Source organism: Notolepis coatsorum (assembly GCF_963971535.1).
Source record: "Notolepis coatsorum genome assembly, chromosome: 1".
Classification (NCBI taxonomy): domain Eukaryota; kingdom Metazoa; phylum Chordata; class Actinopteri; order Aulopiformes; family Paralepididae; genus Notolepis; species Notolepis coatsorum.
In genome coordinates, this window is record NC_140165.1 from 103,308,669 (window position 1) to 103,333,114 (window position 24,446).

A 24,446-nucleotide genomic window follows, 5' to 3' on the forward strand; every position below is an offset into this window, starting at 1 on the left:
TTAAATAACGCCTCAGCTGGTTTTTCACAACACTCCGAGGTCACCGCACTGAAGCGCGCCTCGAGGCTACTCAAGGCACGGATTAAACGAGGTCTAACCCAGTCAAGAGCCTGTTTTTGCCAAACTCCTTGAACATGATCTCACCAGCCCCCCTAAACACACGTATTGTTCTCAGGGGCGAGCTGTGACACGTTCCCCCCACCCAGACCCTGATTATAAGGTGCTCTCTGTGAGGCTCGGAGGAGCACGTTCAATATACAAGATGTAAAGGAATCTGGTCGGACTGGGACTAACTTCGTCATGCGGAGAGAGATGGCTTTTGCATTTTGTCTGTTACCAACATGTCTCCATAAATCCTGTCTTCACTGACGTCCGTAAGTTTGTAACGACACTTTCCTTACCTCTGACTTTCAGTCCAAACTAACGTGATGTGTTTTGTCGCTGAGTTTATTGCAGGCTACGAGTGTAACTAATGTGTCACTGCGTTGTAGAGTTGAGACAGATTGTTTGTGTAACATTTGTACACTAAAAGGTGAGAGGAAAGCCATGCTACACTGAATACGTAGCCATTCTCACAATCAGAATTATTTTAATTCTACAGTGTTTGCAGTTTGAGTTAATGTATGTACAGTATGTGTGTCTGTGCATGCATGTGTGTATGCTTGTGTGTGTGTGCGTCTAGTGCATCTAGTGGGGGTTACGATAAGATAAGATATTCCTTTATTGATCCCTTAGGGGGAAATTCGGTACAGGTATGGGCAGGGTAATAGTAGAAAGACATAAATATAGGCAATACAATTTGATCTGAATATAAAAATATGAGAAACAATAAACTGTGTAAACAATATAATTAACTCTGAATATAAAAATATCAGAAAAACTGTGTAAACAAAGTAGGATCTTTGTACTGCATGAGACTATGATACATTTCAGTGGCCACGTTAATACAAGAACCTTCTCAAACTGATTGACTCTCAATAGCCAACAACTGTCATATTCTCTCACGTACCATAGCTCTGTGTTTAAACAGGGAGTGCATCTATTGTTTGATTCTGCCTTTGGAACATTTCACTTCTGGTGTTCCATTGTGGAACGCAGAACGCACCATAGCATCTTTTCTTTTCCGACCACCTGTGTCTTTTTCTCTCTGTTGTTCCCAACAAGAAGAGAGCGTATGCAGCAGCCGCACGTGCCCACATGGAGAAACAGTCTTATCTTGTGTAGACTGCACCTTGTGTAGACTGCACCTTGTGTATACTGCACCTTGTGTATACTGCACCACCTTGTGTAGACTGCACCTTGTGTATACTGCACCTTGTGTATACTGCACCTTGTGTATACTGCACCTTGTGTAGACTGCACCTTGTGTAGACTGCACCTTGTGTATACTGTACCTTGTGTATACTGCACCTTGTGTATACTGCACCTTGTGTATACTGTACCTTGTGTATACTGCACCTTGTGTATACTGCACCTTGTGTAGACTGCACCTTGTGTATACTGTACCTTGTGTATACTGCACCTTGTGTAGACTGCACCTTGTGTAGACTGCACCTTGTGTATACTGCACCTTGTGTATACTGTACCTTGTGTATACTGCACCTTGTATACTGCACCGTATACTGCACCTTGTGTATACTGCACCTTGTGTATACTGTACCTTGTGTTTACTGCACCTTGTGTTTACTGCACCTTGGGCTAGATCCACAAAGAATGGATTGCACGGTGCTAGTTGCACCCTACTTACAATTCATTATAAATTGAAAATGGGGAACCCTGGTGTAAACAAGACAAAAGTCTTTCTCTGGTCTGCATCCCCTTAACAATTGTGTGTATTGAGCCTTACTGTATTCTACCCATTCTACAATCTGTTAATAAAAGTTTCAATCAATCAAATTTGTAGTAGGGTGCAACTAGCACCGTGCAATCCATTATTTGTGGGTGTATACTGCACCTTGTGCACCTTGTGTATACTGTACCTTGTGTATACTGTACCTTGTGTATACTGCACCTTGTGTATACTGCACCTTGTGTATACTGTGTACTTTTACTCTTACTCATAGTTTATATTCAGATTAAAATTCTTTATCGCCTATATTTATTGTAACATATAATATAACCGAATAGACCCTCACTTTTGTTTACACTGTTTATTTTTCTCATATTTATTATATTCAGTTAATTATATTGTTTACACTGTTTATTTCTTTCTGATATATTTATATTCAGATCCAATTGTATTGCCTATAATTATGTCTTTATACTATTACCCTGCCCATACCTGTACCCCCCCCCCCCCCCCCCCCATGCTATGATGCCCGAATATCCCCAAGGGGATCAATAAAGGAATATCTTATCGTATCGTTTTTTTTTTTATCTGCTTTTTCTCCCCATTTTTCTATTTTTTCTCCCGTACCCTCCCCTGTCTCGAACGTTGTTAGGCCATGCCTCCCACAAGCCGGCTGCAATGTGGACGAAGCCTTACATCACGTGTCCCCTCCGGTACTCGAGGAGGCAGCCGTCGCATCTTTTCACCTGCACAGCGCGATCTCTCAGCGGCGAGGGTCTGCGTGGGAGGGACACGCCGCCCTCGTCGCTTCCTGATTCTACTGCGCAGGCGCACCAACCGACCTGTAGGAGTCGCTGTCCACAACGTCCGATGCCCACCCACCAGCTTCCCACGCCCTAATACTGCCAATTGTATTAGTATGAACGACCAGCCAAGCTGGTAGCAACGCCGAGAGCTGGGCTCGAACCCAGCATCTCCTGCGTTGGTGGCGAGTGCCTTGCCCACTGCGCCACCTAGCCGTCCCCATCGTATCGTATCTTATCGTATTGTATTGTATCTTATCGTATCTACCTTTTTTTTGTACAAGTGTTTTGACCTTTTCGTACGGCGGCTCTGAGCGCTTTTTTAAAGGGGAACTATTTTACTATTTCTTTCACTATTTGGGCACTTTTACACAATCCCTGTGAGTCTATGGAACACCTCTGTAATTTTTTATTTTATTTTATTCATTGTTTTGTATTTCTAATGAAGTCCTCAAAAACAGCAAGATCTTAAGCCGTTTTGAGCCTGGGCTCCAACCACAATGGTAACTGTGCTGAGTGTGTGAGTCTCAACATGCAGCTGAGTCTCTCTGACATCAGTATATCAAAGCAGGGTAGCCGAACCAGCACTCACAGGTTCAATGTTTTTTAATGGCAGCCTGTATCAAAAGCAGACATGTTTCGGACAATGTCCTTCTTCAGTGGTATGGCTAGCACTGGAAATACATTCAAGGTGATGGTTAAATACACCTGGCAGGTAATTGACACGGCAGGAAATGACAGGAAATGACATCACAACGCAGGTGTGCCTGTGCAATATGACTAAATGAATGACCTATCAAAATAGAGTCCAATCATAATTTATACATATATCGATATATCTATATCTAACACCAATCAATATTATAAACAATACAATACAAAACAAAACAAAATTACCAGAAACTTGATAACATATAACATGCCCATTAATTTATAGGGCTAATTGAGCCACTTTACGTAATTAATTAATTTCAGATTATCCATTGGGCATCTTTGTGAAGCATGCCTCTAGTTTGGCAACAAACAACAACTTAAATCAGACCAGAAATAACAATGTAGGAGTAAGGAGGTTAAAGGAAACAAGTTAAAACGTTTTCTTCATTCATTCCTCTAGGCTCGATGCAATTGAACAGGTGGATATAATAACATTCACGTTGCAACAGCAGCTTGTGTCTGTCTCCACCTCGCGCTGGCCTGAGTACTAACTCCAGTCCCATATATCTGAGAGCATTGACGGTATGTTTAGACTTGACATCTGAATTCCTCACAGCACATTTGTGTTCACTTATTCTTGATTTAAAGGCTCTCGTTGTTTTGCCCACATAAGAAAAATTGCAAGGACATTTTAGCAAATACACCAGATTGGACGAATTACACGTAATCCGTCCTTTGACTGGGATATTTTTCCCGTTTTTGGATGTGCGAAAAATTTATCTCTCTGACATCACAGATATGCACATTTTCAGATGACTCAGTTCAGTGAGGGTGAATATTGTGAGAGGAGAATGGGAAGAATGCGCCAATATGAGAATTAGAGACATAGATCACATTAATATAAGTCCACATAGCTATAGGAAACAATGCTAAACACTGAAAAAGGCCATTTATAAGATAGTTCCCCTTTAAGTTGAAAACCTCAGAACCCATGTCGCCGGGGTTTTCCCAGCGTCGTGCCAGTGCCTCCTCTTCTGCCAGAAAAGGCTGTTATGTGGACACAAGCCCTCACATGTCCCATTTCACGGCTGGATGGATGTTCTAATGTTAACCAATTACGGGTTAAATTCTAACCTGCCGTCTACATCTGACTGAAACCAGTGTAAGTGTAACTTGAGAGTTACCTGGTTCCTTTCCGCCGTCTCGGGCAGTGTTGTCTGTAGCTCTGAAGCAGCCCCAGGCACCGGGACCATGCGACCATGTGCACACACTAAAAGATCATCTGGCGATAAACAGGTGGATCAGAGCCCGGCGTGTCATTACCAGCGAGCGTGCTTCACCTCAGGCAAAAGGCCAAGACTTGCTTTCGAATTGTCTTGAAGTCCATCCTTTTGTCGTAACCTTTTTTTGACCCACAGGTCAAGTAAAGAGTTTCAAGGGGAAAGCAGAGGACATGTTTTATCACAGTCTAGCGCTGAAGTCTGTGAAAGCCTGTCAGGAGGCCCAAAACAGGCCTAGAGGTAGTTGAAATTGCCGGTAATTGCCGCATTCTGTTGCGTAATTAGGAAAACAGCGTAATGGTTCCACCATGCAATGTATGAACTGTTGGGTGGGCTGTTAGCAAGCAACTAACACGTTTTACTGTACTGTAAATGGTAAATGGGTGCATTTATATACTGTATCTCTTTTATCCAAAGCGCTTTACAATTTGTTCCTCACATTTTACTCGCACATTCACACACTGACAGCGGAGGCAACCATGCAAGGTGCCAACCAGCTCATCAGGAGCAATTAGGGGTTAAGTGTCTTGCTCAAGGACACTTCGACATGCTGCCCGGGAGGAGCGGAAATAGGACCGGGAACCTCCGGATCACCAGACCACTGCTCTACCTCCCGAGCCACTGTCGCCCCATGTTTTAGTTGTCCCCATATTGGTGCTTGTCTATATTGGTGCTTGTTCATACTGTTGGTACTGGCGTATACTGTATGCTGTGCGCAGTAACCTATGGTGTTAAACAGACCAACAAGGTGCTTGTTTATTGAAATTACTTGATCTTATTGGCTGAAAACATTACTTGGTGATGTTTTCTGCCTGTTTACAGGTGGCGATAGGACAATCAAACCCTGCCCTCTTTTCTTGATCCTCCAATCCTCCTTTGTCTGAGGGAAGCAACAGTTGTGATTGGAGGATCAAGAAAAGAGGGTGGGGTTTGACATTGGTCAATTGGTTGGAAATGTGTAGATATGGTAGAACACTGTTGGGGTGGTAGTCACAAAATGCATTTCAAAGGTCACTATTATGGTTTATGAACGTACCAGCGGTTGTCTATTCAACCAAACATTGGATACGAATCTATATAAAATCAATGGATTCTATGAAAACCTGAAAAGTTCACGGGTGACACTTATCTGCTTACTCTATTATGATAGATTACCATAACAAAACTGCACAATAAAGGAGCCAAAGACTTAAAAATTTACCATCGGTGGCCATTTTGCTCTTATGTCATGCTCAGGTTGGGTTCCTCATAGGCTGCCGTGGGAATGTGGTCAATGCGCTCACTGGATTTGTTTTGTCGTGCTGTGGGATGGGATTTACAAGCTCATAATATACTGAACAATTTGGCAGCACGTCATGAGCTGTGTTTGCAGAGAACGTTGAGAAAGAGGTCCTCTCTTTTAAGTGTCCTCTCACTCAGACACTTTAAACACTTTATATATATATATATTTATTTTTATTCTTTTTATTATTATTATTATTATTATTATTATTATTATTATTATTATAATCTTTTTATTAGAAATGTTTTCCTCTGTAAAAAAATGCAAGTGAATTTTTTTTTTCTTCAAAAATGGCCAAGTGACAGCTCTGAGCTCTCTGATCAGGCCTGCAGTGCTCACATAACTGCAGTAATGGCGAGCTGTCAATCACTCAGTGCAACTTTTCTGCACGGGTTGATCTTAGTTGATCTATTATCCAATCAAAATAGGCTATTTGAGTCATCTAAGCCCCGCCCGTGCAGATTTGCGCGCGCCACTCACGAACGGGTTGAATGATTGACAGCCCTCAACGGTCTGACACTCAATCAGAGAGGAGCTGCACGACATGGCCTATTGTTTACACTTTCCATGGGATAAAAGAACGTCTCGAGTCGGACTTGTCACGATGGAGAAGCTGCACTATTCAACGGAAGATGAGATCGGTTGAGTGAGTGCTTTCTCACTGCTTTGGCTGTTGTGTGGTGAGTGGATTTAAAATATATATATATATTTTAGTAGCTGTGTGTTGATTATGAATTAATTGGCCCGCTGTGGCCTTGCGTGTGTAATACACACACACACACCCGCTGCGTCCAGTGTGTCAGTGACGTGTGTGTGGCTGAAATGCGTGCGTTTACTTTCGAATTACCCACGTACGGGTCACCAACATGGTTCCCGCGGGCACCAGGTAGCCCCCAAGGACCACATGAGTTGACCGCGGCAAGCCTTGCGTTTCTAATCAAATATTAATATCGCCGCGGGGAGGGGGGGGGGGCATAATCCCACGGGACAATGCATTGGGAACTTGTGTCCCCAACTGCTCCTCTCCTCTCCTCTCCTCTCCTCTCCTCTCCTCTCCTCTCCTCTCCTCTCCTCTCCTCTCCTCTCCTCTCTTCTCTTCTCTTCTCTTCTCTTCTCTTCTCTTCTCTTCTCTTCTCTTCTCTTCTCTTCTCTTCTCTTCTCCTCTCCTCTCCTCTCCCTCTCCTCTCTTAGGTATGAATTGAAAATGGGGGACCCTGATGTAAACAAGACAAACGTCTTTCTCTGGTCTGCATCCCCTTAACAATTGTGTGTATTGAGCCGTACTGTATTGTACCCATTCTGCAATCTGTAAAATAAAGTTTTCATTCATTCATTGTCCTTGTGTTTCTGTGGCCTCGTGCAGAGGAAGGTGGAATGTTAGATATTCCAATGTACAGTTTTGCTTGTACAGTTGTACAAGCATGTACCATTGACTCAGAATGGTCTGTTTTATTGAAATCGTCACAGCAGTATAGTTTGTTTACAGTAGCGGCTCGTGGATGCTTCGCCACTAGGGGCGCTATACCAAACATTTTGCAAACATGTACAGTACCACGCAACCGACTCATGGCAAGACGTGAGCGATTCGACTCACGCTCACGGCAATGAATCGGCTCTTATGAACGAGTCGCTCAGCTGTTACTACAACAACACACAACCAGTCAAATAAAGTATAGTCTAATTCACAACTTGAAACACAATATATAAATAGAAAAGTTAGAAACAAAACTCGCTCCGTCTCCAAACACAGGCAGATCTCTCCCTCTCTCCTTCTCTCTCTCACACACAGCGCGACGTGGAATCGATTCGTTACACAATCAGACCTATTATATACCAAGAATAACTTCAGTATGAGTACAGGGCTGTACACATATTTTGCATATTGTTAAACGAGCCAAGGCTAGCTATTAAACTATCGATATGAATCGAAAATCTGGGACCCTGATGTAAACAAGACAAACGTCTTTCTCTGGTCTGCATCCCCTTAACAATTGTGTGTATTGAGCCGTACTGTATTGTACCCATTCTGCAATCTGTTAATAAAGTTCTCATTCATTCATTCATTCAAACATAGACGATATTGAACAAGCCATAATCCACGTATTTTCAATCCAAACGAGAGAGAGAGAGAGAGAGAGAGAGAGAGAGAGAGAGAGAGAGAGAGAGAGAGAGAGAGAGAGAGAGACTCACTGTTTAGTTGACACGTCCAGGGCAGGAGGGCTTGCCTTGATAAAGTAGTGTATAATCCACTGTTGATGTATTCCAGACCACTGTCCACTGTGTCCAGACTGCATCCGCCATATAGCTTGTTAGCCAAGTGTTAGCTTGTTAGCAGTTAGCAGCACCACACAATTCCTTTGTCCATTTCCGCTCGAACAGACTGCAAACTACCTGGCGTTCTATCGCCATGCTCTAAGACAAACTCTAACCTTAACCAACTTTGAAAGAGTGCCTAAGCTTAACAGTCTAAAGAACTTGCAGTCACGGCACGCTCTAAGACAAACAGCTGCCTGCATCAACAACAACACAACTATCTATACCACCAACGGACCAACCTAGGAATAAGCTAGAATTGGAACATTAGAAATTGGATTCGGCCAATCAGAGATCGTCTCTGTGAAATTCTGCTACGGAAAAAAATACTGGCGTCGGCCAATCAGAGAGCGTCTCCGCGAAATGCGGCTACAGAAATTCTTGACGCTACTGGCTAGACCGCTTCAAATCGCGCCCGGATTCCAACATAATAGTCATATTTCAACGCACAACACGTTATGCACTGATTGGCTGTGACGGATACAGCGATCAAACTGTGACGCGCACTCAGAGCGCTATCGCGTCTAGCCCGGGCCGAGAAATACGAAAAAATAAAAAAATAAAAAAAACGTGATGTCACTTCCTGCTCAGGAAAACGAGTGTTTTTTATTTGAGATAATAACGTTATATTGTGCATTGGAAATACAAACATACTTAAAATGAGTAAATATTATTCATTTTAAACATGTTTATATTATTTATAGGGCTATAAAACAAAAAACAAAAAAGTTTTATTTTCTTCTTCTCTGATTTAACAGCAGGTGGGGCGGCGCCCGTGCGCCCCTAGTGGCAGAGCCGCCACTGTTTGTTTATACTTCAGAAGTATGATATTTAAACATGGTCCCCAAAATGAATGGAAGCAAATGAGGAGCCTGACACCTGGGAGGAATGGGGGTGTTGCAGCCTTGGGGATGTTTTAAAAATATAATTTAATATATAATATAATATAATATAATAATTTGTGCTTCACCAAGAAATTTGGTCAGCAGCCGCCACTGCACTACATCCATACCTAATTTTTGCATTTTTTTTTTAAGTTTGCCTTTTTGTACCTCGTTTTCTGAAATTTTACTTTATTGTACTTAAGTTGTACTTTAGTTTGTATATTGTATTGTATATGTGTATAGTGTTGGGACTTTATTCCTCTTTCACTTACTTCTTTTTACTGTATGAAGCACATTCTCATGCAGGGGCTCATACAGAACCAAGCATTTCACTGTAATGTACATGTACTTTATACATGACAAATAAAAGCAAACTTGAAACTTGAACTTAAGTGAGTAAACAAACATGCACATCTAGTATAGAATGACCCTTTTTATGTTGTGGTCAGGAAACTGGGTGAAGGAAGAACTTGACCTCCTAACTTACTAGGTTTCAATCTTATTTTCTCACCGTTTTATTTTTACCCTCAGTTTTACACATACATCAAGGGGTGGCCAACCTTTTTTGAACCAAGATCTACTTTTTTATTTACCACCTAGCCCGAGAGCTACCAGCCAAAATTGTATATTGTAAGCCGTCATTTGAGGCTTTATAAAAGCAGCATAATGAACACAAATCTGTCAGTGCCGAGTCCGACCTCATCTTAAATAACAAACAGCATTGCTTGTTGTAGTTAACAAGGAGAGGAAGAGTTGATTTAGCAAAAAAAAAAAAAAAAAAAAAATTTTTAATAATCAAATTTGATTAATCAAGATCTACTTGAAATCAGCCCGCGATCTACCTGTCGATCAAGTCATGGTCTGTACTAGACATCAAGACTGTAGAATTATAGGACAAGTGAGCAATTGAGATGTTCAACCCTAGATTATATTATTATTATTATTATTATTATTATTATTATTATTATTATTATTATTATTATTATTATTATTTATTATTATTATTATTATTATTATTATTATTATTATTATTATTATTATTATTATTATTATTATTATTATTATTATTATTATTATTATCTGATAATGCATTATTATCTAGGGTGCACTATGTAGTTTTGTGAGATTCAGAGAAGTGAATAATTTCTAAGGTATACTGTATATTTTCACAACAAATTAAGTGTCCTGGATGCTGAATCGAGATAGTCCTAACAGTGTTTATTATTAAGAGTCAGATAGTCCTAACCAGTGTTGCGTTGTTATTATGGACTGAGCCGGCACGCAGGATAATGACGCCTCGCGCACGCGCGCGCACGCGCACGCGCGGCCCCGCGCGCATGCGCATATGTTCCCTCGCGCACAATAATACACTTTGTTTGTATAGCCTTTCATACAGAAACTGCAGCTCAAAGTGCTTCACAACAGAAGAAAGACATAAGGCATAAAATGAGCACATAAAGTGCAGACATATAAAATCAGTTTTTCACATTAGGATCTAACATCCCAACAGGCAACCTTGTTTATGGTTTGATTCAGTTTTAATATAAATAATAAAAATAAAGAGAAGATTAATTAATTATCTACTCAGTCCCAAAGTTTGTGATGTAGATATGGAATGTCCCGGGTTGCTGCTGTTTGCAGAGTGTGTTGTTGTCCGGGGGTGAGTGGTGGTGGGTGGGGGGTTGAATCAAAACAGTTGTCAATTCGGAATTGACGGCTGTTTTGATTTGGCCCTTCGTTCGCCGTCGTTCACCTTTGGACGGCGGTGCACTCTGTGGGCAGCGGCAACTTGGGACGTTCCATATTTACATCACAAAGAGTCCCATGCGTGGTTGAAGACACCAGCCTATAGCGGCTATTGTTATGATAATGCGAGGTAGCGCCGGGGCCCGGGAGGCAGGTAAACACAACGAGCCAAGTCGAGCGCAGCGCGTTCTCGCGAGCGCGTGCATGTGCGTGCACGCGCTTCTGCTCAAATCTTTAATACTCAGTGAGGTAGCACACCGTGCTACCCCGTCCCATGAACAACGCATGCCTGGTCCTAACAGTGTTTATTAGTAAGAGTCAGATAGTCCTAACAGTGTTTATTAGTAAGAGTCAGATAGTCCTAACAGTGTTTATTATTAAGAGTCAGATAGTCCTAACAGTGTTTATTATTAAGAGTCCTAACAGTGTTTATTATTAATTAACGTCATAAACGAACTACCAGATTTATTTTGCACCAGGGAACTTGAAGGTTCCTGCCGCGCTGCCGGCAAAAGGGGGCGGGCTAGCGGCGTGGGGTTGTGGTCAATCAGAGAAAAGCTGAACACAAGTTGGTTGTCTTTAATATTCATGCGTCCTGGATCCCTGGAAATCTACCTGAAAAGTTACTCATTTATGTTGTTCACAAACACAAAGGCAGGGCCCGCAATTTTGTTAACAAAATATTGGTTCACAGTGCCTTCAAAATTATAGTTTTCATGTATGTATATAACAGGAATGATTCTAGGAAATACAATAAATGTATTTTACAGGCTCTGCAAACGAATCCCCCCTCCTCCGAAACTGCATAGTGCACCTTTAAGTAATGCGTCTCAACCATCACATTACAGTGTTTGAAGTTGTTTACAGGCCTACTTTAATAGCCCTTTTCTTTTACAGCTCCGGGCTGACCATGTAAGACAGTAAAATCGACAACCACATGCTGCAGCCACATAATACTTCCAGAGGAACAAACTGCAATCGGAAGGGAAAGGCGCCACTTATCTTATGCCAACAACCGCACCAAGGTATTCACATAGAACTGAACTCTCGTCTGGACCCGACGCATGTGGAAGGGGCTTCGCTGGCACCTGACGACGGGTAACGGATATGGATTTGCGTGGACCGTCAACGTGGACCCTGCTAGCGATAATGCTGCTGGGGGTGGCTACAGCGTCGCCCGGTTCCCTTGTGAAAGTGAACAAGGGTTTGAGGGTAAAGAGGGGACAGTCTGCCTACCTCCTGGAGGGCGACCTGCAGTTCCATATTCCCCGGCAGAAGGACGCGTGCAAGGTGGAGGTGGTGCTAAACGAGCCCATCACCCAGCGAGTGGGGAAACTCACGCCTCAGGTAATGGAAAAACATCTGATTCACTGTAAAATCCCCCTGTTAGTTTGTTCTGGGTATTTCAGTATCTGTAATAAAAGTCTGGTAACGTAGTTTGAACCCATACGTGATGTTTCCATAAAGCAATTTGACAACATTATCTGGTTCCTATAGATCCACATGTTGTGTCAACTGTGAACTGTGGTGGTTGATTACTTGAAATAATAGTGTCATGCTAAACAGAACACATTACCCAGTTGGGCCACATCCTTAACCCAGTCAGAACCCTGCTCTCAACCCACTTGGCCAAACCCATTTGGGGCCCACAAATCAGCCCATCTGCAACCCACATGGGCCATATAAGGACATTATTGTCTGGGATAAGTGTGTTACAGGTGTCCAGTCCACCTTAACATAACATACATGCACTGTAGGTGAGGAAGACACATCATGTCATTTCAACACATCTCCTTTGAGAGAGTTGGTTGAAGAACCCTATAGAATTTGTGTCAAAGACCATCAGAAATGTGTTCCTTTTATTGCCCCCCTCTCTCCCTGATCCATAGGATCATTTATAATAATAATGATAATGATAATAATAATAATAATAATAATAATAATAATAATAATAATAATAATAATAATAATAATAATAATAATAATAATAATAATAATAATAATAATAATAATAATAATAATAATGATAATACACTTTATTTGTATAGCACCTTTCATACAAAAATTGCAGCTCAAAGTGCTTCACAACAGAAAAAAGACAGGCATAAAATGAGCACATAAAGTGCAGACATATAAAATCACAGTTTTTCACATTATGATCTAACATCCCAATAGGCCACCTTGTTTATTAACACATGTCCCAGCTGCCCGTAGATAGACTGATCAGAGCTGTACAATGACTGGGGGTCAAATACAGAGCATGTCATCTTCATGTGTAACATCTACAGTACAGGAGAAACCCACTCTAAACCAAACCATGCTGTCTGCTAGTAGGGAGCCAGCCTGTCTCCATCTCTAATGACTCTGTGCTGACAGACTGCAGCAGGCCCCAAACCATGCTGGCCGTGCTCACTTCAGAATAGAATAGAACTGTATGGTGGACACAGGGTGGAAACAAAATATTTTAGTTGTGCTCTCTTTAGAATAGAACAGAATAGAATAGATTAGAATAGAACTGTATGGTGGACACAAGGTGGAAACAAAATATTTGAGCCGTGCACTCTTTAGAATAGAATAGAATAGAATAGAATAGAAATGTTTGGTCGACACAAGGTGTGAACTAAATGTTTTAGTCATGCTCTCTTTAGAATAGAACAGAATAGAATAGAATAGAACTGTACACAAGGTAGAACATAGCTTATGACCTGAGATACAAAAACAGACAAATTAATACAAAACATAACATAACACACATACAAATAACTGCATACATATCTAGGCTATTTTAACCTCATTGGGGATGTACATATTGCCACTAATAAATGTAATATAGCATATATACATGTATATAAGACAGTAATCATATACAGCGTTAATGCCATTCACTTGCATATGGCACATATTCAGGCTATGGAACCGTAAGGTTATGTATATAACCAAGTTCTATGAATTATGGTGACGCTCAGCATCAGTTGCATATATCTCGCTTCAGTGGATATGCACTGAATACATTTCAAAATGAACCTTTACATACCAACATCCGTCTGACCACACCCCCATCTGCTGCCTACATAAGCAGGGGTGGGGCCACACACTCATCTCCTTCCCAACAAATTTCACCACAATGAAAGATCAAGGGCCGCAGCGGCGTCCTGATGCTGAGCGTCACCATAATTCATAGAACTTGGTTATATACATAACCTTACGTTCTATATCATTATGGCTCCGCTCAGCATCAGTTGCATAACAGGAGCTGAGCGGGAGCCAAAGCTCGACAAATGTACCCCGCTGAGGCCCCCCACAACCATCAGACCGGGGAGGACCGAGCCCCCCGACCCTCCCTAATGGAGGGATACCCTCCCTATTGGAGGACGGGAGGGAGACGGATCCGACCGTGCGAAGAGGAACTCAAGCAACTCAACACACAGGGTGAGCAGACCGTGGCTTGACCCCACGACAACGCACACGCACAACCCGCATGCCACCAGGGAACGAACGGAAGGAACAACCCTCGTTACTGCCCCCAAAATCACGGGGTCAAGAGCAAACCCAACCCCGTGGCAAGGCTGTAGCAGCGGAGCGCGAAGGAAGACCCAGACCCACTGAAGGGACTGGATCCCCTGGAAAAAGGGGGCCCAGAGAGGTCAATGACGCCAGGCATCAAGACCCCACCAGGCGGTCACTTAGTGACACCGCCCCCCACATCGCCAGCGTATTCGGATAGGGCCCCTCCAAGAGCGGGCCATTTCCCCCCAATAGTACACCGCCTGGCACACTGACCCTGCAGAACAGGCAGTCAGCATGGCCGTAAGCACTCAAAAAAGTCCAACCAACGGAAGCAGGCAGCGCACTGGGGAAACCAGGCAGCAGGCTGTAACCTGAGCCTGGACCACTGCGGACGAGACAGGCGCCAAAGAAGTCAACTGAAAACAGCCCCCCCGGCGGAAGGGGCGTATGCTGGCGTTGTTGAGCACCATGACAAAGCCTCCATTAAAAAAAAACCCGCCCAGAGGGGTCGAGGCAGAGAAGGCTGACACGATTAGCAGACGTCATGAACGTGCAGGGGCACACTCAACCGGGTAACCCGGGAGTTGACTCTGCTCCAACACACCAGGGAATCAACCACCCTCTCGGTACACAGACGGTGGTTGTTCCTATAACCCCTCAAGAAAAAACTCCAAAACACACCTGCCGGTATACACTGGCTATACCGCAGTACAAGTGTTTCAGTTTTCAAAAAAGGGTTATTCCAGGCCTACGGGTCGACGAAACATTACTTCGGACCGGGCCCGGCGGCTCGGGAAGCACAGGGTTACCAGAGGAGGTCGAAAGACCACCCCAACAGCCCCCTCTTCGCCACGCGTGAGAGAGGAGCGAAAAGAATGGAGAACCAGCCCTAAGCTCACCGCACTTGGTATTCCCAGGCGGTCTCCCAACCAAGTACTAACCAGGACCGAACCTGCTTAGCTTCCGAGATCGGGCGTGTACAGGTTGGTATGGCCGTAAGCCATTACGATAGTGCAGAGTACAACATGTACCCAACAAAGGGTCTCCATAACGCCTAACCCTGTGACACCCGGGCCGACCCGGCATTTTTCCCCCCGAAAAAAGCACAAGTCCCTCAGGGTACCAGAACAGCAGATCTGCATCCCCGGCGGACAACGGGTTAACTGACCTGGACCAGCGCGACCAGACCAGTCCCGTGCCCTAACCACGCCGACATGCCCACTCCAGAAGAGGAGGTAGGTATGCGTGTCGATCTAAAACGTGAAAAGAGGGCGCCACCCAGACGGTCCCATTTGTACCGCGCTCAGTGGCCCACCCCAAGGGCGTGAGACCCCTCTACCTATGTTCTGATCTATTCCGTTAACATCCCCCAGATATGAACGAGAATTCATCGAGACAACCTAGTAAACTGGCGCTCGGAAGAGACAAAACTCCATCCCAGTTGCCCTATAAAAACGCTGTTTTAATAACGAGCAACCAAGGCGCACTTAGCCCCTGCGTGATTCTTAACAGAAACACCCCGAGCCAGCACTATGTACGTGTCGAGACCCAAACACATCAATGGATAGTCTAGCAAAACACCAAACATTGTTCCTCCAAGTCGCCTGGGAGAACGACACGGAGCCGTCGTGCTTCATGTTCCTTCCTCTTTTTATTTAAAAAAGAAAGAAACACAGACTGACATGAATCCCACGTGACGCAGCTGAGGGTAATTTTTTTTTACATTTTTACATCCCACCACCCTCGCCACAGGGAGGAGACGGAAATCCCCAGAGCGACTTCCCACGCGAGCTGTATAGATTGAAAAGAATATATTGCAACATTGAGCTATATGTAACACTTGGGTTAGGGCTCTCCGAGGAGGAGGCACTGAACCAATACACACTCAATAATCGAATTGAATCGAATACACACACAATAGAGCAGAACTCCTTTTTGAAGTTCTACTCACCTTGACAATCTGAGGAGGAGGCTCTGAAACTCTGAGGAGGCTCCCTCACAGGGAAGGAGAGTCCGAACTCACAGAAGGTACTTCTCCCCGAGGAGGAGCTTCGTGAGGAGGAGCTCTGACAACTCCCTGAAACAGATCCATAACATGGACCTGAACAACCCACAGAAGTCTTACCAACAGAGACGCGCTCAGTGACGTACTCTATGGCGGGGGAATTTCCGCGGTGCACACGCCCAATCTTCCAGGGCGTGGGACCAGGAAACTGCCCCCCCCCCCCTCTTACCCTGTAACGTGCCGAACAGCAACGTGACAGGAACCTTGAAGGACAGGAGGTTTTAACCCCTGACCAATCAGAAAAGGGGAGGAAAGGATTACCAGTTCACCCCTTTACGACCCCACACCCATGATACGATGTAATGACAAGTAGAGCATGACACAGTCATAGCCTGCTACATGAAGCATCGAACAGCCTCACATAGCTCATGTGCTAACCTGCTATCTGATTTTTACTAAGGAAAAAACACAGAACAGAGAGGGCCCCCTTTAAGAGCCCCGGTACCAGACTTACACATGTGCTTCTGTGGGCCAACCTAACCCAGTTGTAGATCACAAGACACACGCAACCCTTCATCACAACAAAAAATGGCAAAAGTACACTCTTGCTACAGAGGAACGCCGTTTTTCATAACGAGAGAATACAGAACCCTAGATTATGTATTGGCCACAGGCCTTGCTAAGCACACATGATAAGTGACCAAACAATCTTTTCTTTAGGAAAAAATTGTTTCTCAAGCGGAAAGCACAACCCCAGCAATTAAGCTGAGGGTTACATCGTATCCCCACAAACACAGTGACACAATATATTGTAAACAACATGTCTGAGAGGAGGGGGGGGAAGCCCCAGGGAGCTGGGGGGATCCCCCCTCCTTCCTTACCCTTGATACGACCAAGTTGAACAGGTAACCCTGTTAATATGTGAACACACTGTTCATTGTCATTACAGGCTGAGAAAAGAATTCATTCCTCAATCACATGTCACTAAGCATAGCTTCATAGGTTAATTAACCCCCTTAGTTGTGAGTTCACGTTACATGAACACACATGTTCTCATCACAACTAACCAGATAATTTTTACACATGTAAACAACAACCCGATTTCTATCGAGAGAGAAGCTATACCAGTGACAAGACAATTCACACACAACACGCGTCGTATCCTCAATGTATTGCAGCAACACACGTTTTGGAAAACATCGTTATTACAAAACATTTAGAAGGGAAGGAAAGACGAAGTGTTTAAAGTCCGGTCGGGACTCCTACCCTGAGCGCAGGCCAAGAGAACTGAAATCTGGTTAACGGGACACTGAAGTTGAACACGGCATCTCCTGTGTTGGCGACGAGGGTAACGTCACTGCGCCACCCAGCCGCTACGTTTCTCCATGTTGACGCAGTCCTCGCTGGCAGGGCTCCCGGTGTAGGTTCGACTAACATCCTCTGTCAAAGATGACGTCGTAGTCAGAGTGTTTAAGGCATGTTATAGTCATAGCAACGTTCAACAGTGTAGCATTAAGCTAACAGCCGCTCTCGACTGATAGCAACAAGCTAACGTTTCCTAGCCTAGTGACACAATGGGCTAGCGCCGCAGCTAACAGCTGACTGGCTAACAGGTAGGCCACAACTAGCACGCAAGCTAAGCCGCTATCACCTGAACTGTACACAACGACATAACAAGCCACACTTCAGACAGGCCGCCGTCTGAAACCCTCCTCATCCTTTAAGAGAGAAGAGAAAAAGAAATGTCAACACAGTTTACAACGGTGATTTTACCAGACATACGGCGGAGCCGGCACAAGTCCCATCTGGGCTGCAGCCGACTTGAACATGGATCTTCCGATAACGAACATCCATGCCCACATTTCCTCGTTTAGGGTGTACTTCCACTCAAGTGAAAGATGGGGCCTGCACCGGACAGAGAAGCATCCGCTTGTCCAGAGAATCCTGGGTTCACCAGGTCCTGGTTGCGGCCCACTAGTTGACCATCATGGGCTTCAGACCAAGATCCTCCGCCGTCGCCTAAGAGGCCGAACAGAGGACCCTAATCTGGGGCCGGCTTTCGTAAAAATGGTCAGCTAGCCCCCATAGCACTAACAGACAACTGGCGCTCGCAAGCAAAACATTACTCACCCAGGCTCAAAAACAACCAGTCCCTCACAACAGACGGTGCCTTCCACAGTCCAGCTGTATAACCGGAGGTTCAATTACCTATCCAGCCGCAGCAAGGAGGACTGCCGATGGGGAGTATATCAGCGACGCGAACCCCTAATACAAAAAAAACTGTGGAGATTTAGAATGATCATCATCTTCCAGACACTCCAGTGACGAAGACAATATCGCCGTATTTTCTCGAAAATAGTGAGAGAGAAAATAAAGATATAATGTCAACGTATCTCCTTGTTCTTCTGTTTTCCTTTCTCCAGCTAATACTTTCTTCCTTGCCAAGTGGTGGTATACAGGCACTATATTGTGGATGAAATTTTAGAAGGAGATGAGTGTGTGGCCCCACCCCTGCTTATGTAGGCAGCAGATGGGGGTGTGGTCAGACGGATGTTGGTATGTAAAGGTACATTTTGAAATTTATTCAGTGCATATCCACTGAAGCGAGATATATGCAACTGATGCTGAGCGGAGCCATAATGAAATAGAACTACTCTCTTCACTTACACTGTTACCAGTCTACTAGTTTATGGGAAAGGATATTAAAAAAGAAAATAATAATAATAATAATAATAATAATAATAATAATAATAATAATAATAATAATAATAATAATAATAATAATAATAATAATAATAATAATAATAATAATAATAATAATAATAATAATAATAATAATAATAATAATAATAATAATAATAATAATAATAATAATAATGACAAATCTATTACAGGGGGGGGGGGGGGGGGGGTGACAGCAGTTTAGGAGGGAAAGCCTGTGTGAAGAGGTGGGTTTTGAGGCCATTTTGAATGTTGACAGTGTGGGGGCATTTCTGATGTGGATTGGAAGTGCATTCCACAGAGAGGGGGCAGCGACAGTTGTAGTGAGTTGTAAATAATTGTAAAGTTGTTTTAGTAAGAGCAGTATTGTTGATGATAATGATCTTACAGGTCTTTGACTGCCACTATCTGGAGGATGAGGTGAAGTATGTCCATAACGGCTGCCCCATATTAAAGGAAGACACTGTCAAGCTTCGGCTGTACAGGTACAGTTGTTGAATTTCCTCAGTACAACACCACTACACCTACATTTCAATTAGAAATACATTTAGACCAATATCCGTTTCTGCGCCAATGACGAGTATACTCGTTATAGCCCGCCAATCGTTGGCCGCCAACAACGAGTAAACTCGTTATGATCGTTATTTCTTTTATTAGCTATTTCCATTCATAATTCATCCAGCAAGGCTCTGGGAAAATCTGGCACTCTGTCTGAGATCGCAACGGCCCGATACCGCCGCCTGGTGGTATTCGGCCGATGTTGCACTTACTTTCTGCAGGAAGCTTGGCTCTGCGCGTCAGTGAATGTCGTCCGGGCGCAGTTATTTTGTAACGTGGATCCAGATACAGTCGAGTGCATTGAATTGCCTTCGAGACGCAAGAATCAATATGCTTTTGGAGCTTATGGCGTCGGCCAAACGGAAATACAATCTAGCAGATGGCAATCAAATAATTGGAATATTCTTTCTGCAGTATCATCAGCCAGAGGTAAGAGCAATCTAACGTTAATTCCAGCTTGATTGTCCATTTATTTCATTGCAAACGATCTGATCAACGTATGCTGCTGTACTAACGAATGCCGTTATTGACAATCAATTAATCATAAGCGACCCCCCCCCCCCCCCCCATTTCCTGCATGCATGATGGAACATAATATATACCAATCATATGCATTTAAATTTTTTATTGTAGCGTGTATAGGGACGAAATGCCAATGGATTAAGTATAATATGCATCGCGGCCTATTACTAGCGTTATAGGAATTATCCTAGACCACTCTAAAACTATACTTATATTCACCACGGTATAAAACGACAATGTATGAATGGAAAAAATATTACTTTCCCACATCTTGAACGATAGATACCCGATGTTGAATGGGCCATAGTATTGCAGATAGCTATAATATTTAAATAGTTATAGCCCTGCAAACAAGGTGAGCGACTCCCACTGTTTACAGCGCTGGCGGTAGCTATAGGATGCTGATATTGCGTGGCAGCTATTGTGTTAATGTGATAATGTATGATTGTGCATGTATTGTCTCATATTGGATTATTGCCAATTGTTGGATGTATTGGGGATTGTCTGCCGATTCCAACTGAGAGTATCAGCCGATACCAAGTACTGATTCGCTACATTACTTAACAGTATAGACCTGTTCGCTGTTTACAAACATACCATGTTCGAGCCAATCAGCAATACCAACTGAGTCACGTGACTGAGTTTCCCCCTTATCTGCGCAAGCTGCTGCGCTAAAAAAGTATGACGGGGCTCTATAGGGAGGTGTAGTGGTTACGTCATTGCTGTTTCTGGCCGGTTCACCTTGCAAAATTGCAACGTATTTCCCCATTGCCCATTTCTAAATCGTCTCGTTTAAAACAAATAAAGCATGAACATTTGCATGGTGTACCTTTCTGTGCGTATTCATCCACAATCTATATCTCAACATGAAAATATTCGCAATTAATCGTAAAATAATTACGTCGAATTTTATTTCAACCAAAAATGCTTAAACAATAATGTTAGTGATAGAAGGGAACTCATTTTGTGCAAACATTTAAAGCTTTCCAATGTTCATGAGGCAGAATTGTTACAATAGCCGATAATCCATTTTCCCAATGATAAATACCTAAACGGGTGGACCTCGTGGGCGGTCCAAAGTGACGTCAGACTACACCTCCTATGGAGAAACCATGACACTAAAAGTTGTTTCAAATGAAAACTGCTGGATGTCATTTTGCCAAATCAGCATCAGTGTTTTCCCTAGGATTTCTCTCAGGGGGAGTGGTAGGCCCCCAAAACTATACTAGTGTTGTCGCGGGGCGCACGTGTCATGGATACGCGGTGTCAACAGTGTCGTCATAGACGCGCGCAGTAAGGCGGTTGTTATCAGTGCATTTCTCGACACTGAGCTGAAATTAAACGATTGCACATAAATTCGGTAAATAAATATTAACAATTATTTACAATTATACATACAGTAGTGACAACACACATATGAACTATTTACAATACAGGGACAGTGTTTCCCACAGGATTTTATGAGACTGTGGTGGGTGAACCTGGGACCCTGTAGGGGGGTCTGGGGGCATGCTCCCCCGGATTTTTATTAAAAAAAAAAATTACATTTTAAAGTTAAATGCATCAATCTGGTGCACTTTGAGAGTAAAATAAAGAGGCCAGATCTATGATGAACTTTGTGCTCAAAACACAAAATCGACTAGACTAGAGCATACATTTGAGCCATCAAAGAAATTAAGCAAAAGTGGTTACCTGTGTTGAACTGGTTTATTTTTTTGAAAATATTAAAATATACTGGATTACTATTACGACTACTACCACTGCCAATACTACTGATACATCCCTATTGGCAATGTATCAGTCTAGGTAATTAATGGGAAACACTGAGGGAGGCACAACACTCATAACTATTTACAACCAGTGTCAGAGCGAGCGCACTCAAGTTGTTCGGAAATTCTGAGTGCACACTGGACGCGGAGCAGATTTTCAGAGTGAATTTATTAACTCACCTTAACTAGGGCCCTATGAAATCCGTTTTTATCTTTTCCTGTTTTCGGATATGAATTTTCCTGTTTTCGGATTTCTCTGTTTTTAATTTTCCCGTTTTCGGATTTCTGATTTAATATTTGTTCCTTTGGATTTTAAAAAACAATACAAAATTATGTTTTTAACTAACTTTAATAATAAACAGTGCCAGTGTAGTTCAATGTTCAGTGCCAGTTAGGTTATGAGGTATCTTTTTTCAATTAAGTTCAGTTCAATGCAGTTCAACTGCCAGTGCAGTGCAATAACTAAATAATAATTAAATAGTTAAATAATACAAAATAATAATTTGTTTAAAAGAAAAAGAAAAAAACTGTCAAATGTAATTTATTTCAAACAGATGTCCTTTAAAGGTTCATGCTTCTCCCCATTTCTGGCTGACATCACCATTGTGATACATGATGGATAGCCTTTGTGTTTTCCTCAGTGAGGGATTCTCTTTTGTCTGTCAGCAGCGTTTTGTACTTGCTGAAGCTTCTCTCTGTATAATTATTTTTTAAGTTTAAATATCAACATTATCTGGCCATCCTCAGTAAATACTATCAAACTTTCCAAAGACCAGAGTTGGGACGGGCATGCACACACACACACACACACCGAAAGGGAGAATGGCTTATATGAGCTATCCAGTTCATATATCAACTATCCAGTTTGTTTTTTATAGTGTAACGTTACTTGAAGGAGAGAGAGAGAGAGAGAGAGAGAGAGAGAGAGAGAGAGAGAGAGAGAGAGAGAGAGAATTTTTTCTGCGTCTCCATAGACTGTGCCGCACCACCGTTTTAAAGTCTTAGTGAAGATTGATTTATATGAAAACCGATTTATGTATAATTTAGCTAGCTCACCAACGTTACTGTGATTAAAGCAAACTTTAATAAACGTTTTTTTTTTTTTATATAATTTATTTTGTATTATAATTTTTTCAGGGAGGGCGGGGGGTCCCGTTAGCGGCGCGGGGCGGGCCGCCCCGCCAAGGCAATGGTAGGGGAAACACTGAGCATGGCTGTGAGTGTGAGTCTTTCACCTTTTACATATCTAGCGTTGGCATGGATTGATGGTTTAGATAGCTTGCATGGCTAACAAATGCAAATATATTGTAGTCTGCCCCGTTGTTCTGACCAGGATTACGTTCCTTTTGTCTCCTTGATGCGCATGATCACTGAGTCTGACGTATACAGTGAACCCTATAGACTCAGACCTTTAGTTTGAGGTTAATGGACAAAACAAAACAAAACAAGCTATATAAAAAAAAAAAATCTTAATTAGAGAGACCTAACATGCTCCGTTGTGTGAAAAAGACAGAAATTCAAGATTCAAGATTCAAGAGGTTTATTTATCACATACATACCAGGGCATACAGTGAAATGCGGGTGGCCATGCCCGCTTCGATTGTGCAAGAATACAATAGTGAATAAAATAAGTAGAAGATAATAAAATAGACATAAAATAGACATGATAAAATAGACATGTTAAAACAAAAGTCCTGAAATAAATGCAAGTCGCTTTGATTTCTTGATATGTGATACGTGTCTCTTGGCATCTCAACTAGCCTGGTATGGGTGTCAGCACCTCCCTAGAACTCTTTGATACATTCCCGCTGATCCATTGGATCTTTTTTGGATCATCCTAGTGGACTTTTTAACAGCGAGAGGCCTGTTGCTTGCTGGTGCGGTAGTGTGATAGTCTTCGTTCTGGGCTTTCGGCCAGGTTCACCGAGACTGACACATCTATCGAGGTGTTCTCCCTCCATGTGGAGGTCATGGAACCCGACTGCAACGTCATCAAGCTGGGTCCCCGGTCCCTGGAGGTCCCCGAGTTCTACGGCCTCTCCGGTCCCCTGGATGGAAACGTTGTGTCCTTCCACTACGAGCGCAGGTTTACATTCTCCATTTTCCATTTGTATGTCATGTTTAATTTGTGCCGCTGATTGTATTTGTAGAAATACAATACAGGGGCGACAGTGGCTCGGGAGGTAGAGCAGTCGTCTGGTGATCCGGAGGTTCCCGGTTCGATTCCCGCTCCTCCCGGACTGCGTGTCGAAGTGTCCTTGAGCTAGACACTTAACCCCTAACTGCTCCTGATGAGCAGGTTGGCACCTTGCATGGTTGCCTCCGCCATCGGTGTGTGAATGTGTGAGTGGAGTGAATGGGTAAAATGTGAGGAACAAATTGTAAAGCACTTTGGATAAAAGCGCTATATAAATGCAGCCATTTACCATTGTAAATGACACAAAGAGCATGCACCCCCCCCCCAAAAAGGAGAAGGTCATGGGTTTGTAGGAATAGAGTTTAACATATTTAAAGACACACTTCTCTCCTGCAGTTAAATGTTTTTTGGACTATTTTACTAGTTGGGATGTGGTTGTGTTTGTAAAAATGTTTTGCCTGTGTCTGCCTGCCTAA

General features: G+C 43.0%; 1 protein-coding gene across 1 annotated transcript in view; it reads left to right on the plus strand.

Moving 5' to 3' along the window:
- The first annotated feature begins 248 nt into the window (after window positions 1-248).
- Window positions 249-24,446, plus strand: part of frem1a (Fras1 related extracellular matrix 1a) — a 116,314-nt gene continuing 92,116 nt past the window's right edge. Inside the window, exons 1-4 of the mRNA XM_084334826.1 lie at window positions 249-374; window positions 11,649-12,098; window positions 19,375-19,469; window positions 23,752-23,919. Coding sequence (XP_084190952.1) covers window positions 11,859-12,098; window positions 19,375-19,469; window positions 23,752-23,919 — 503 coding nt within the window. The 5' untranslated portion in view covers window positions 249-374; window positions 11,649-11,858. The remainder of the gene's footprint in view (window positions 375-11,648; window positions 12,099-19,374; window positions 19,470-23,751; window positions 23,920-24,446) is intronic.